This window comes from Rhinoraja longicauda, chromosome 24 (assembly GCF_053455715.1).
Source record: "Rhinoraja longicauda isolate Sanriku21f chromosome 24, sRhiLon1.1, whole genome shotgun sequence".
Taxonomy (NCBI): Eukaryota; Metazoa; Chordata; class Chondrichthyes; order Rajiformes; family Arhynchobatidae; genus Rhinoraja; species Rhinoraja longicauda.
In genome coordinates this window covers 32624689-32641241 of record NC_135976.1, presented here as the reverse complement: position 1 = coordinate 32641241, position 16553 = coordinate 32624689, and the positions used below count along the sequence as shown (strand labels likewise).

Sequence of the window (16553 nt, the reverse complement as noted above, 5' to 3'; positions counted from 1 at the left end):
TGAGGAAGGACATTATTGCAATCGAGGGAGTGCAGCGTAGGTTCACCAGGTTAATTTCTGGGATGGCGGGACTGACATACGATGAAAGAATGGGTCAACTGGGCTTATATTCGCTGGAAGTTAGAAGGAAGAGAAGGGATCTTATAGAAACATATAGAATTCTTAGAGATTGGACAGGGTAGATGCAGGAAAAATGTTCCCGATGTTGGGGCAGTCGAGAACCAGGGGTCACAGTTTAAAAATAAGGGGTAGGCCATTTATCCGACACACTAGGGACACACTAGGGACAATTTTACAGAAGCCAATGAACCCGCACGTCTTTGGAATGCGGGAGGAAGCTGGAGACCACCCACTCGATCACAGAGAAAGTGAACAAACTCCACACAGACAGCAGCCGAGGTCAGGATCGAACCTGGGTCTCTTGCGCCAGGAGGCAGGAAATCTACCGCTGCGCCATTGTCCCTCTGTGGCACTTTAGACTTTAGAGATAGAGGCCCTTCGGCCCACTGAGGCTTTTAGATGGCATGAGATACGGTACTTTATTTGTGTTGTACCGAGGGTACAGTGAAATTCATTTTTATATACATTTCAGCACAAGCATAAGATAGGCACATAGATATGCATGGGATGGAGGGATAGTGGACTATGTGCAGGCAGGTGAGGTTAGTTTAACTTTGCTTCATGTTTGGCATGGATAATGTGGGCCGAAGGGCCTGTTCCTGTGCTGTTCTACGTCCATCTGTGAAACCACCTTTGACAATGTCGGTAATATCTTTCATTGCTAATTGGGCTCACCAGGTATTCAGAAGCCGAGTGCACTTTATTGAACGCTTACAACATGTTATCTGTAGATGTTTAATGACAAAGCTTTGGAACATATTTACACAATCTTTCACTTGCGATTCCTGTTCCTCATACACATATTTGCCAGCCACTGCGCTTCACGTAAACATTCACAAAATACAGGGAAATTAAAGCAATTGTTTCGAAAGCAGGTGGAAACTTCCCAGGAGCAATACAGGGATAGGGCCACAACCCTGCAACTGACTTCTCAAACAACTGTTGATCTAGTCTGGGACTTTGAGGGAACGTTTAGCTTCGAGATACGGCGCGGAAACAGGCCCTTCGGCCCACTGAGTCCGCACCGACCAGCCATCCCCGCACACTAATCTACACACACATGGGGAAATTTACAATTACACCCCGCCAATTAACCTGCAAAGCTGTACGCCTTCGGCGTGTAGGAGGAAACCGGAGCACCCGGAGAAAACCTGCGTAGGTCACGGGGAGAACGTGCAAACTCAGTACAGACAGCGCCCGTAGTCAGGATCGAACCCGGGTCTCTGGCGCTGTGAGGCAGCAACTCGACCGCTGCACTATTGTGCTGCCCTCATGGTGTTTAATCCAAGCATGTGTGAGGTGCCTGGAATGTTGATGGAAGCAAAAGAGATACTAGCATTTTAGAGGCTTTTGGATAGGCACGTGGATCTGCTGGAAATGGGGGAAGTATGGATTATGTGCAGCCAGATGAGATTAGTTCATCTTGACATTATATTCAGCACACACATTGTGGGCCGAAGGGCCTGCTCCTGTGCTGTTCCTTTCTATATTCCATGTTCTATATAGGTCTGACTATCACGTAAAGGGTGGTGGATGTACGGAACAAGCTGCCAGAGGAGAGAGTTGAGGCAGGGACTATTGTAACTTTTAAGAAACAACTAGACCAAGTGGACCCGTTGGGCCCCAAACCTTTCCTGCATTGGTGCAGCACCCTCTCTTCCCCCCCTCCCCACCTCCCCCTCCCACTCTCTCCACTCCCCTCCCCCTCCTCTCCCCTCCTCTCACTCTATCCCCCTGAACCCTCCTTATCCTCCCCCCTCCTCTCCCCCTCCTCCCCCCCTCCCCCCACTCTATCCCCCTCAACCCCCCTTATCCTCCCTCCTCCCCCTCCCTCCCCCTCATTCTCCCCTCCTCCCCTCCCCACTCCATCCCCCTCAACTCCCCTTATCCTCCCTCCCTCCCCCTCCCTCCCTCCACCCCCTCCCTCCACCCCCTCCCTCCCCGCTCCCTCCCTAGGAGAGAGATTTAAACTTTAAAATGTGAATAACTTTAAAAATATAACACCGATTTCAATGAAACTTCTTCTAATTGCACCAAAGGGACGACGGTGAGTAAGGTGGGCCTAACATTGTGGCGCTATCGTGTACCGTTTTGGCTGTAGTTCAGCAACAAACAAACAACCAAAGGAGAGTTTTGGTACATAGATTTGACAGGTACATGGATAGGACAGGTTTAGAGGGAAATTGGCCAAACATAGTTAGATGGGACTAGTATAGATGGGACATGTTGGTTGATGTGGGCAAGTTGGGCAGAAGGGCCTGTTTCCACGCTGTATGACTCTCTGACTTATTAAGAGTAGAGTTTTTGTTGGAAAACTGGATGGTGGAAAGTCAACCACTGGGTTTTAACAACAAGCCGGTAATTTTGTGTTCAACAGTACATATACATATTTCTCTTTAAATCACAAATTAATAACAGAGTTCAAATTCCACAGCTGCTCTAATGGAGGCAAAAGAAAAATGGTGGAAAATCTCAACATGTTCGGCGGCATTTGTGGAACGAGGAACGGAGTGATGAATCCCTGGAATAACCTGCTGCTGGGAGATTATGGAGGCTGGATCATTAGGGGTATTTAAAGAGGAGTTTGAAGGGGCAGGGAGTCGAGGGCATTGAGGAACCGGCACAGGAGAGGAGGTTGGAGGCAGATCAGCCATGATCGTGTTGAATGGCGGAATGGGCTTGAGGGGCTGAATGGCCTATTTCTGCTCTTATTTTCTTATGTTGAATACAAAATAAGTCTAAGAGAGATGCAGCACGAACCAGGCCATTTGGCCCAATTTGTCCTTGACAACCCATCCATGATAGTCCCACCTTCCCTCGTTTGGATCTATACCTTTCCTACCCGTGTACCTGTCCAAAAGTCTTTTAAATGTTGTCAGGATAGTTTGTCTGTTTGTTTTTATGTCTTGACTGTTTTTGTAAAGCGCCTTGGAGCATTTGGAAAAGCGCTATAAAAAATAAATGTTTATTATTATTATTATTATTATAGTACCTGCTCTGGCAGCTTGTTCCTTACACCCACCACCCTCTAAGTGAAAAAGTTGAAACTCAGGATCCTACTAAATCTTTCCCCTCTCACCTTGAGGTCATCGAACTATCATGTCATCTCTGTTTCTATCTCCACAGGTGCTGCCTGACATGCTGAGTGTTTTCGCATTTTTCATTTTCAGCACGGATATTATGGGCCGAAGGGCCTGTTGTACTTTATTGGATTCCCAAACTCTGTTGTTATCTTGATGACCAGGCACCGTTCTTGGTGAGATCCAAACGCAAATGTCTGGATTTGTGGGTAAGCAAAGACAATTTCACCAGACTGTCCGTTTCCAATGCATTCTTGGTGTTTGTTGGTGCTTGAATTAATCATTATTAGTGAGAATTGTTGAGTATACAACTTCTGCGGCACCTTGCTGCTTGGCTTGTCCTTGTGTATTCACACTCTGAAAGTTCATGTAACTATTCTCCGTGCTAGCTGGGGAACGGGTCTTCACGGTGGTATAAATGACTGGGGTTTCCTTTGGAGTAAAGTGGGAAACATAATTACTTAAAGATAGACTCAGGAGTGTTTTATTGTCATATGTCCCGGATAAAACAATTAAAGTCTTACTTGCAGCAGCTCAAGAGAATATGTCCACATAGTACATTGTGAACAATATAAAAACGAGAAAAAAAGTTCAGTGTGTGTATGTATATATGTATGTATATATGTATGTATATATGTATGTATGTATATATGTATATATAAACACATATGTATACACACACACGCGCGCACACACACACACACACACACACGCGTGCGCGCACACACACACACACACACACACACACACACACACACACACACACACACACACACACACACACACACACACACACACACACACACACACACACACAAAACAAAGTAATAGCGGAAGAAAGACAAAACTAATGCTCCCAAGACCATGTTGTTCAGACCTTATTGGAGGTTGTAGTGTTTAATAGCTTGTTGACTGTGGGGGTGAAGCTGTTCCTGAGCCTAGACGTTGAGGTTTTCAGGCCCCTGTACGTGCTTCCCGATAGCAGGGGTGAAATGAGTGTTTGGCAGGGTGGTGTGGGTCTCTGATGATGCTGGCCGTCTTTTTGAGAACAGCATAGACAAAATGCTGGGGTAACTCAGCGGGTCAGGCAACATCTCTAGAGAAAAGGAATAGGGTAGCATTTTGGGTTGAGACCGTTCTTCAGACCTAAACATAATTACTTAGTTTAGTTTAGTTTGGATATGTTGAATGGAAACAGGCCCCTTGGCCCACGAAGTCCACGCTGACCATCAATCACCCGTTAACAGTTGTTCCATGCTATCCCACTTTCGCAGTCTACACACTAGGGGCAATTTACAGAAGCCAATTAACCTACAAACCTGCACATCTTTGGAATGTGGGAGCAAACTGGATCACCCAGAGAAAACCCGGGCTGCCACAGGGAGAACATACAAACACTGCACAGACAACATCCGAGGTCAGGATGGAACTTGGGTCTCTGGCGCTGTGAGGCAGTAACTCTACCGCTGCGCCACTGTACCGCCCACTGACAACAGGAGTGAATTCAGTCGAGACCATTAATGGTCACAGAGAAAGTGAAAGGAGCGGCACAGAGGCACAGCTGGTAGACCTACTGCCCCACAGCGACCATCGGTCACCTGTTCACCTTAGATCTATGTTATCCCACTTTCTCATCCACTCCCTGCACACTGGGGGACAATTTATGGAGGACACTTCAATTACAAACCCACCCATCTTTGGGATGTGGGAGGAAACCGGAGCATCTGGACGAAACCCAGGTGGTCGCAGGAAGAACGTGCAAACTCCACACAGCCAGCACCCGTGGTCACGATCAAACCCAGATGTTGTGCCTGGCCTCACCAAGGCAGTGGAGAAGGCCAAGGATGGACACTCGATCATTTAGGTGCCATGTTATGTGCGGTCAAGTGATCGATATGTCATGTGATGTGTGTCCCTTCAGGGGGGACTTCCAGTAAGGTTGCCTTATTTCCCCTAGGGCTACAACATGCTGCGGCATTGCCTTACCATGAAACTTTCTGCTGGATTTTCCTGACTTATAATTCTCTGTCCATTTGAGCCTGAAAAATATAATGATAATTAATTCTTACATGGACTTCATTGAAGTCAAACAGACGAAGGATAATGTTGCATTTTATCCATTGATGTCACCGACCATTGAACGCCCATTCACATTAGTTCTCCCAGAGACACACGTTTCACCCAGAGAGTTGTGAATCTGTGGAATTCTCTGCCACCGAAAGCAGTAGGGCAATTTATAGAGGCCAATTAACCTACAAACCTGCACTTCTTTGGGATAGGGTCATACATTATGGAAACAGGCCCTTCAGCCCATGCCGACCAACATGCCCCCATCTACATGAGTCCCACCTGGAAACATGGAAACATAGAAAATAGGTACAGGAATTGGCCATTCGTACCTTCGAGCCGGCACCGCCATTCAATATGATCATGGCCGATCATCCAAAACCAGTACGCTCCGGCTTTTTCCCCATATCCCTTGATTCCCTTAGCCCGAAGAGCTAAATCTCACTCTCTATTGAAAACATCCAGTGAATGGCTCCACTGCCTTCTGAGGCAGAGAATTCCACAGATTCACAACTTTCTGGGTGAAAAGGTTTTTCCTCTTCTCAGTCCTAAATGGCCTACCCCTTATTCTTAATCTGTGACCCCTGGTTCTGGACTCCCCCAACATCGGGAACATTTTTCCTGCATCTACCCTACCCAATCCTCAAATAATTTTATATATTTTGTGATATCATGAGAGGTAGAGTCATAGAGGGGAGATACATTTCCTCCCGGTGGATGGAACAAGGACTACAAACCATCATGGCTGCCAGCAAAAGACTACAAAACCCATAGTCAGCAGGGCTGCCTGCCCTGCTGACACTGATTGCTGCTGACACTGATTGCTGCTGACACTGATTGCTGCTGACACTGATTGCTGCTGACACTGATTGTTGCCCAGCTGAACCAGATGAGCTGATTGCCTCAGTGAGAGAGCTAAAAGGGAAGGGAAACAGTATTTAAAAAGGAGAGACAACGACTGGAGCAGACAGGGAGAGAAGCAGTGTTTGAGTTATATTTTGTAAGAAGGCAGCAAGCTACAGTTTTGATTTAACTACCTGTTTTGGTTTTGTGTACCCGTCTGCAAACAATTAAGTTTACCTGTTTTTGGAAAAGACTAAATATATGGAATTTAAGTTTGGAAACGAGAACTTTTCTGTCTTCATTTCCGGCACCCACACCTCCCAACCTTCAAGAGAAAAGCTCCCGACCTCTCAAGACATCACAATGGTGGAGAATGCCAAATAAGGAGGGGTGGGTGAGTGCGAATGTCCATCAGTGATTTGACTATCCGCTTGGCACAATTGAGAACCAGTGAGAACGACATGGAGGAAATGTTGAAGATGCTGGCTCAGAGTAACCAGCTCCAAATAGAGACGAGCCGGGCTCTTTTGGAGGAACAAAGAAAAGCCAATATGTTGAAAGAAGAGGAACTCAGGCTACAGAGGATCCAGTCTCAAGGAGCGGGGTCATCAACCACCAACCCGAGGGTCCGTGCCAGTCATTTTATTCCTAGAATGGGACCCACCGATGATCCAGAGGTCTATCTCCATGCATTCGAGACTACTGCAACCAGAGAAAAATGGCCTAAAGACCAGTGGGTTGGTATCCTAGCCCCGTTCCTAGCCGGGGAATCACAGAAAGCTTTTCAAGACTTGGACAGTACAATAGCGAATAACTATGACATCTTGAAGCAGGAAATATTGAGCAGAATAGGACTTACAAAGTTTGGAATGGCTCAGCGTTTCCATAATTGGGGTTTTAGGAATGACCAACCCCCCCGGACTCAGATGCATGAACTTATTTGTATTACAAAGAAGTGGCTTGATCCTGATTAAAAACTCTGCAGTAGCCATTGTGGAAGCCATTGTTGTGGATCGATATTTACGTGCTCTACCCTATGAGGCAAAAAGGGTTATCGGCCACAGTGCTCCTGTTGCAGCTAGTGCCTTAGTGGATGCAGTTGAACAGTTTCAGGCTACTAATGAAATGCTGCGCTTGGGGGAAAAAAAGCAACCTATCGTTCAAGGACGTCAAGCAAATCCTCGGCCACAGCCCCCAAAACCCATACAGGGCAACCCAACCAGACAGGTTAATGTACAGGGATTATATCAGGCTGAACAAAGGAGAAAAATCCTGGACAGGGACACCAGAAGATGCTACTGATGTGGGGAAATGGGTCATATTTCATGGCAATGTGACAAAGTGGATGAATTGATGCCCACTGCAGACTCCTCTGGCAGCCAACCCACAAACCTTTATTATAAGAAAATAACTGCAGATGCTGGTACAAATGGAAGGTATTTATTCACAAAATGCTGGAGTAACTCAGCAGGTCAGGCAGCATCTCAGGAGAGAAGGAATGGGCGACGTTTCGGGTCGAGACCCTTTATGCTGCCTTGATGGAGGGTGCTGAACACCCAGCTTTTATGTGCCCTGTGAAGCTAAATAACCAAGATGTGGAAGCTTTGCTGGACTCGGGGAGTAATTTCACACTAGTTCACAAATCTTTAATAGATGAAACAGACTTGCTGCAGGAAAAGACCCGACCCGTCTCCTGCGTCCATGGTGACACTCGTGAATATCCTACTAGTAGTTTGAAGCTAGTCACAACCCAAGGCATGTGTGAGGTCAATGCCGGGGGTTTGCATGCCCTGCCAGTCCCACTCTTAATAGGACGAGACTGCCCCCTGTTCCACAGACTCTGGAGGGAAGAGAGACGATCTAGGGAGACATCACTGCCCAGAGGTAAGAACAAGCATAAGAGAAGCAGTCCTAAGAATAGGTCCAGTGCTAGTTTAACGCCTACTTCTCCTCCAGTAAATGCTCTCCTGGGCGCGGTAGCATCATCCAGTGATACGGGGCCGGCTTCTGAAGGGGAGGGGCTGCAAGGAAACAATTGGCCATCGTCAAGTAAGGATTCTAACTGGGTAGCAGACAGACCACCCCCGCTTTCAGGCCAGTATGGTACTGCTCAGCTCAAAGATCCTACATTGATAAATGCTTTAAAAAATGTTAGAGTACTAGAGGGTGTGGACCAGGGGCCGGGAAGTGGTTTAACACCCTCATTTTGCTTTAAAGAATGGGCTTCCGTACCAGATGAAAAAAGGGCAAGATGAGGTAACAGAGCAGTTGTTAGTGCCAAAAGCTTTTGGTCTCACAGTGTTACAACTGGCCCATACACACTTGCTCGGGGCACATCTAGGAGTGGAAAAAACAAAAGACAGAATTCTGCAGAGATTCTTTTGGCCAGGCATCCACAAAGAAGTTGAAAATTATTGCCGTAGTTGTCCAGAATGCCAGCTCACTGCCCCCCGGCCCTCATTTAGGAATCCCCTTATCCTACTACCAATCATTGAAGTCCCCTTTGAAAGGATTGGGTTAGATATTGTGGGCCCCCTACCCAAAAGTGCTCGGGGGCATCAGTATATTCTGGTCCTGGCAGACTATGCTACCCGTTATCCCGAGGCTGTACCCCTCAGAAAGGCTACAGCCCAGCATATCTCAAAGGTACTGTTCCTCCTGTGCAGTAGAGTAGGGATTCCAAAAGAAATATTAACAGACCAGGGGACCCCTTTCATGCCTTGTATCACCAAGGGCCTGTGCTCCCTCCTAAGGATCAAGCATCTCAGAACATCAGTATACCACCCTCAAACTGACGGTCTGGTAGAGAGGTTCAACAAGACCCTTAAAGCCATGCTAAGGAAGTCAATTGAAAGAGATGGGTGCAACTGGGACCAGCTCCTTCCGTACCTGATGTTTGCAGTTAGGGAGGTGCCCCAAGCTTCTACAGGCTTCTCACCCTTTCAGCTCCTATACTGTCACAAACCCAGGGGGCTTCTTGACCTAGCTAAAGAATCATGGGAGAAACAGCCTTGTCCTCACCGCACTGTTATTGAGCATGTGGAGGCCATGAAAGACAGGATGGCTACTATCTATCCTATTGTCAGAGATCATATGGAAAAAGCTCAAAGGGAACAGCAAGCATCCTACAACCGCCCTGCACAGCCCCGAGAGTTCCAGCCAGGCGACCGGGTTCTGGTTCTGGTGCCCACTGTTGAGTGTAAATTTTTAGCCACTTGGCAGGGGCCATACGAAATCATCGAAAAGGTGGGAGAGGTAAACTATAAGGTAAAGCAACCGTGAAGGAGAAAACCAGAACAGACTTACCACGTGAACCTGTTGAAAAAATGGCACCTGGCAGAGGTTCTATTAAGTTGTTTACCCCCAAAAGAGTCAGGAGCACCACCAAGAGATGACATAAAGGTGGGCCCAGAGTTGTCACCCCAGCAACGTCAAGAGTGCATGGAGCTGGTTGACCGTAACCAAGATATGTTCTCGGCCAAGCTGGGCACTACACATCTCGCGGTACATGAAATTCGCACTAAGCCTGGAAAGGTAGTCCATCAGCGGCCCTGTAGTGTTCCAGAAGCCCATAAGGAAACAATTAGAGAGGAAATTAAAAAGATGCTTGAACTAGGAGTTATTGAAGAATCCCATAGTGCCTGGGCAAGCCCAATTGTACTGGTCCCCAAACCTGATACGTCGAGTGTCCGAGTTCGATGCTTACCCCATGCCCCTGGTAGATGAACTAATAGACCGTCTGGGAATGGCTCGCTTCATCACAACCCTTGACGTCACAAAGGGGTACTGGCAAGTTCCGCTTTCCCTAGAATCCCGAGAGAAAACAGCCTTTGCAACAAGTGAAGGGCTTTTCCAGTACACCAAGTTACCATTTGGTCTACACGGAGCGCCTGCCACCTTCCAGCGGCTGATGGACCGGGTCCTGCGGCCCCACAAAGAATATGCTGCAGCCTATTTAGATGACTTAGTGATACATAGCACAGATTGGGAAAGTCATTTGCCCCGAGTACAGAAGGTACTGGATGCTCTACATGTAGCAGGTCTCACAGCCAATCCCTGCAAGTGCAGGCTAGCCTATAGTGAAACAGAGTACCTTGGTTACACAATAGGGCGTGGCCTTGTTAAACCTCAAGATGCTAAACTAAGGGCCATCCAAGATTGGCCACGACCTGTATCAAAGAGACAAGTAAAATCCTTTTCTGTCTTCATTTCCGGCACCCACACCTCCCAACCTTCAAGAGAAAAGCCCCGACCTCTCAAGACATCACAGTTTCTATGGCCAACATGCCATTAGCATTCTTCACATCCTGCTGTACCTGCATGCTTACTTTCAGTGACTGATGTACAAGAACACCCATGTTTCATTGCATCTTCCCTTCTCCAAATCTGACACCATTCAGATAATAATCTGCCTTCCTGTTCTTGCCACAAAAGTGGGTAACCTCACATTTATCCACATTATACTGCAAAGGCCATGCATCTGCCCACTCACCCAACCTGTCCAAGTCACCCTGCAGCCTCATACCATCCTCCTCTCAGCTCACACTGCCACCCAGCTTTGTGTCATCCGCAAACATGGAGATGTCACATTTAATTCCCTCGTCTAAATCGTTAATATATATTGTAAACAACTGGGGTCCTAGCACCGAGCCTTGCGGCACCTCACTAGTCACTGCCTAGCATTCCGAAAAGGGCCCGTTAATTCCTACTCTTTGCTTCCTGTCTGCCAACCAGTTATCTATCCATGTCAATCTGTGGGTTTTCTCCGAGATCTTTGGTTTCCTCCCACACTCCAAAGACGTGCAGGTTTGTAGGTTAATTGACTGGGTAAATGTAAAAATTGTCCCTGGTGTGTGTAGGATAGTGTTAATGTGCGGGGATCACTGGGCGGCGCGGACTTGGTGGGCCGAAAGGGCCTGTTTCCGCGCTGTAGAATCTAAATCTAAAATACCCTACCCCAATACCATGTGCTCTAAACTTGCACACTAATCTATTGTGGGTTCAGTATTGATGTGGATAGAGAATTGGCTGGCAGACAGGAAGCAAAGAGTAGGAATAAACGGGTCCTTTTCAGAATGGCAGGCAGTGACTAGTGAGGTACCATAAGGCTCAGTGCTGGGACCCCAGCTATTTACAATATATATTAATGATTTGAACGAGGGAATTGAATGCAACATCTCCAAGTTTGCGAGTGACACGAAGCTGGGGGGCAGTGTTAGCTGTGAGGAGGATGCTAGGAGGCTGCAACGTGACTTGGATAGGTTAGGTGAGTGGGCAATTGCATGGCAGATGCAGTATAATGTGGATAAATGTGAGGTTATCCACTTTGGTGGCAAGAACAGGAAAGCAGACTATTATCTGAATGGTGGCCGATTAGGAAAAGGGGAGATGCAACGAGACCTGGGTGTCCTGGTACACCAGTCATTGAAAGTAGGCATGCATGTGCAGCAGGCAGTGAAGAAAGCGAATAGTATGTTGGCATTCATAGCGAGGGGATTTGAGTATAGGAGCAGGGAGGTTCTGCTGCAGTTGTACAGGGCATTGGTGAGACCACACCTGGAGTATTGCGTACAGTTTTGGTCTCCTAATCTGAGGAAAGACATTATTGCCATAGAGGGAGTACAGAGAAGGTTCACCAGATTGATTCCTGGGATGGCAGGACTTTCATATGAAGAAAGACTGGATAGACTCGGCTTGTACTCGCTGGAATTTAGAAGATTGAGGGGGGATCTTATAGAAAATTACAAAATTCTTAAGGGGTTGGACAGGCTAGATGCAGGAAGATTGTTCCCGATGATGGGGAAGTCCAGAACAAGGGCTCACAGTTTAAGGATAAGGGGGGTCTTTTAGGACCGAGATGAGAACGTTTTTTTTCATACAGAGAGTGGTGAATCTGTGGAATTCTCTGCCACTGAAGGTAGTTGAGGCCAGTTCATTGGCTATATTTAAGAGGGAGTTAGATGTGGCCCTTGTGGCTAAAGGGATCAGGGGGTATGGAGAGAAGGCAGGTACAGGATACTGAGTTGGATGATCAGCCATGAACATATTGAATGGCGGTGCAGGCTCGAAAGGCCGAATGGCCTACTCTTCCACCTATTTCTATGTTTCTATGTTTATGTGGGACCTTGTCAAATGTTTTCTGAAAGTTCAGATACACCACATCCACTGGCTCTACCTTATCCATTCTACTTGTTAAATCCTCAAAAAAATCCAAAAGATTAGTAATGCATGATTTCCCCTTCATAAATCCATACTGACTTTGACCAATCCAGTCACTGCTTTCCAAATGCGCTACTATAACATCTTTAATAATCGACCCCAGCATCTTCCCCACTACCGATGTAAGGCTAACTGGACTATAATTCCCCGTTTACCCCCTCCTTTCTTAAAAAGCAGGGTTACATTGGCTACCTTCCAGTCCACAGGAACTGGTCCAGAGTCGAGAGAACATTGGAAAATGATCACCAATGCATCCATGATTTCTAGGGCCACCTGCTTGAATACTCTGGGATGCAGACCATCAGGCACTGGGGATTTATCTGCCTTCATTCACAACAGTTTACCTAACACCATTTTCTGGCTAATGTGGATTCGCTTCAGTTCCTCCCACTAGATCCTCGGTCCCCTAGTATTTCCGGGAGATTGTTTGTGTCTTCCTTCGCGAAGACAAACCCAAAGTACTCGTTTAACAGTTCTGCCATTTCCTTTTTTCCCCTTATAAATTCACCTGCCTCTGACTGTAAGGGACCTACATTCGGCTTCACTAATCTTTTCCTTTTTACATACGTAAAGAAACTTTTACAGTCAGTTTTTATATTCCCCGCAAGCTTTCTTTCATGCTCTTTTTTCCCCATCTTAATTTACCACTCTGAGTTCTAAATTTCTCCCAGTCCTCTGGTTTGCCACTTCAACTGGCCAATTTATATGCCTCTTCCTTGGGTTTAACACTATCCTTGACTTCCCTCGTCAGCCACGGTTGAGCCGTCTTCCCATTTTTATTTATTCGCCAGACAGGAATTAATAATTTCTGGAGTTCATCCATGCGGTCCTTAAATCTTTGCCATTGCATCTCCAATGTCAACCCTTTAAGTATAAGTTGCCAGTCCATCTGAGCCAATTCCCATCTCATACCTTCAAAGTCTCCTTTATTCAAGTTCTAGTCTCTGAATTAACCGTGTCACTCTCCATCCTAATGCAGAATTCCACTAAATTATGGTCACTGTTGCCCAAGGGGCCTTGCACAACAAGATCGCTAATTAATCCTTCCTCAAAACACAATACCCAGTCTAGGATGGGCTGCCCTCTAGTCGGTTCCTCGATATATTGGTTTAAAAACCCTTACCATATATATTCCAGGAAATCCTCCTCCTCAGCACAGTTACCAATTTGGTTGGCCCAATCTATATGTAGATTAAAATCTCCCATGATAACCACTGTACCTTTGCTGCACGCATTCCTAATTTCTTGCATGAAGCTATTCCAACCTCCCTACTGCTGTTTGGTCTGTATACAATTCACATTTATACCAAGCCAATTAATCTAAAAACCTGTGCGTCTTTGGAGTGTGGGAGGAAACCAAAGTTCTCGGAGAAAAACTATGGGGAGAACGTACAAACTCCATAAAGACTGGACCCTGGTCTCTGGCGCTGTAAGGCACAGTTGTACGGTTCACTGTTTGCGGAGGAGGATTAGGTGCAGGACGAATATGTTTTCATGAAGTTACTTCCCGCAACTCTAATATAATCTGTGTAGGAAGGAACTGCAGATGCTGGTTTACGCCGACATTAGACGCAAAATGCTGGAGTAACTCAGCGGGACAGGCAGCATCTCTGGAGAGGAGGATGTTTCTATCTAATACAATCTATTGCATCGAGGAAATGTAGCAAGGGAATGCCTCCTGGCAATGAAGGTGCAGTGGTAGAGTCGCTGCATCACAGCGCCAGAGACCCGGGTTCGATCCTTACTACAGGTGCTGTCTGTACAGAGTCTGTACGTTCTCCCCGTGACCACGTGGGTGCTCCGGTTTCCTATCACATTCTAAGAATGTGTCGGTTTGTGCATTAAATGGCTTCTATAAATTGTTCCTAGTGGGTAGGATAGAGTTAGTGTACGGGTCTTTGGTGCTTCCATAAGGAAGGGGATTAAATGCTTTGTTTACATCTTTCGACTCGAAGATACACCGAGTCCACGCGGACCAGCGATTACACCATACACTGGCACTATCCTACCCACTAGGAACAATTTACAGAAGCCATTTAATGCACACTAGGAACAATTTTTCTGTCTGTTTCTACGAAGGACATTTGATGGCCTTTCTTAGCCCTCCTGATTCTCTGCTTATTAAGTTCTCCGCTACTTTCTTTAAATTCGTCAAAGGCCCTGTCTGGTTTCAGATTCCCAAACCGCACCTACACTTCCTTTTCATTTGTGACTAAAATTGGCAAAGTCCCTCATGTTGTTTGGACCCAATGCGCAAGAGGCCATGCCGATGATGGGAATAGTCACGGTGCTGCCTGTGTTGTAACGCTTCTTAGGCCATGAGAAAGGAACTGAAACAATAGGGAGAGACCTCAGAGATGGCCAAGGCAACAAAAAACAATCAAAAACCATTGCTGGTGAACCACATTCTTGAACCTCTGCAAATCTGTTGATTTGCTCCAGTGCGCAGGGGAACGGATGAGAAAGTGGGATAATGTAGAACTAGTGTGAATGTTCGGCGTGGACTTGGTGGGTCAAAGGGCCTGTTTCCATGCTGTATCTACCAACTAAGCAAAACAAATATGTTCACTGTATTGTAACACTGCACAGTCGTCTTCAATTCTACCACAACGTTTATGAAACATTAAGACAGGTACATGGATCAGACAGGTTTAGAGGGATATGGGCCAAACGCAGGCAGGTGGGACTCGTGTAGATGGAGCATGTTGGTCGGTGTGCACAAGTTGGGCCGAAGGACCGGTTTCAATGCTGTGTGACTCTATGACTAGTGTGCGGATCATTGATGGTCAGCAGGGACTTGTTGGCCGAGGTTTCCACAGTGTATCTCTAATCGAAACCAAATGCCCTCTTAGTCATTTATCAATGGGCTGAGCCTTGTTTCCATTGTGAAGCATTAGGTTGTGAGCGGTGAAGGAGCAGAACACATTTAAACTTCAGTGCTTTGCCAGTGCTGTATGGCACCATGACTTCATGAATTAGGCAAAGTTGGCACCAGTCATCACTCCTGCCCCCCCCCCCCCCCCTGCAGATCTTACGTTCACTGCTCCTGAACATTTACAAGGGTTCTGCTTCAAAACAGCTTTAAAGTTTCTGGATAATTTCACTGCATGGAGATTCAGTGGTTTTGCCTATCATCACTAACCGGGCATCGATGCCTGACCCTGTTGAGAAATCGTTTGGCTGCTTCTGTTTCTGAAAGATCTCAATCGCTTCCTGGTTTCCCGTGGCCAACACTTCCTCTGTACCATTTGCAGATAAAAACATTCTTGTTCAATCTAGATCAGACTGACGCACTTCTGCATATTATTGCAGCTTCTAACCAGATGGTTCTCACAGAATGATCAGCATGCAAACATTGGCCCTTCGAGTCCATGCTGGCCCATCAAGCATCCATTTCCATTCATCTCCACAATCCCATTTTATTCACCCCATCTTCCCATCAATTCACCCCAGATTTGACCACCCTCATCACATGGATCTACCGACAGAGGCATGTCCAATTACAGCGTTTAAAAGACATTTGGAGAGGTACATGGAGAAGAAAGCTTTAAGAGGGATGGGGGACAAACACAGGTAAATGGGACTAGCTTAGGGAAGCACCTTGGGCGTCAGTAAGGACGAGTTGGGCCAAAGGGCCTGTGTCTATGATGTAAACTCACATGCTCACAGGGAGAACGTACAAACTCCACACAGACAGCACCCGTAGTCAGGCTCGAAGCCGGGTTTCTGGCGTTGTAAGGCAGCAACTCTACCGCTTTGCCACTGTGCCACCCTGAAATGTCACCTGTCCATGACCTCCAGAGATGCTGCCTGACCCGTTGAGTTACTCCAGCACTTGGTGTCTTTCCCTGCTGTTATACGCAATGGTCTGAGTTTGTGAAAGGCACCTCAGAAAAAAGTGCCAAATCTTTTTTAATCAACACGAGTGCCCCTTGATATTTACCTTCAACGGAACTTACCAGTTTTCTTTCTCTGCCTTATTTTTACACATACAATAATGGCAGCGATGAACAGAAGAAGGACAATTGTCAAGGCAATCGATAGAACAACCTGCCATGAAACTGCCTCCCTGCAAAATACAAGAAAAAACAATGACAAGCTCATAGTAGTAGGACTGATTCCCTCTCCACTATCGCACCATGCGTTTCGATCTTATTTATTTCACAAAATGCTGGAGTAACTCAGCAGGTCAGGCAGCATCTCAGGAGAGAAGGAATGGGTGAC

The 16553-nt window shown here is 46.6% G+C and overlaps 1 protein-coding gene across 1 annotated transcript in view; it reads right to left on the bottom strand.

The window, feature by feature from the left end:
* Positions 1–2127: 2127 nt before the first annotated feature.
* The window catches only part of LOC144605339 (polymeric immunoglobulin receptor-like), a 65331-nt gene continuing 50905 nt past the window's right edge, over positions 2128–16553 (bottom strand). Inside the window, exons 7-9 of the mRNA XM_078420472.1 lie at positions 16289–16398; positions 5187–5239; positions 2128–3632 (exon numbers count right to left, since the gene is read on the bottom strand). Of these exons, the coding sequence (XP_078276598.1) occupies positions 3477–3632; positions 5187–5239; positions 16289–16398 (319 nt within the window). The 3' untranslated portion in view covers positions 2128–3476. The remainder of the gene's footprint in view (positions 3633–5186; positions 5240–16288; positions 16399–16553) is intronic.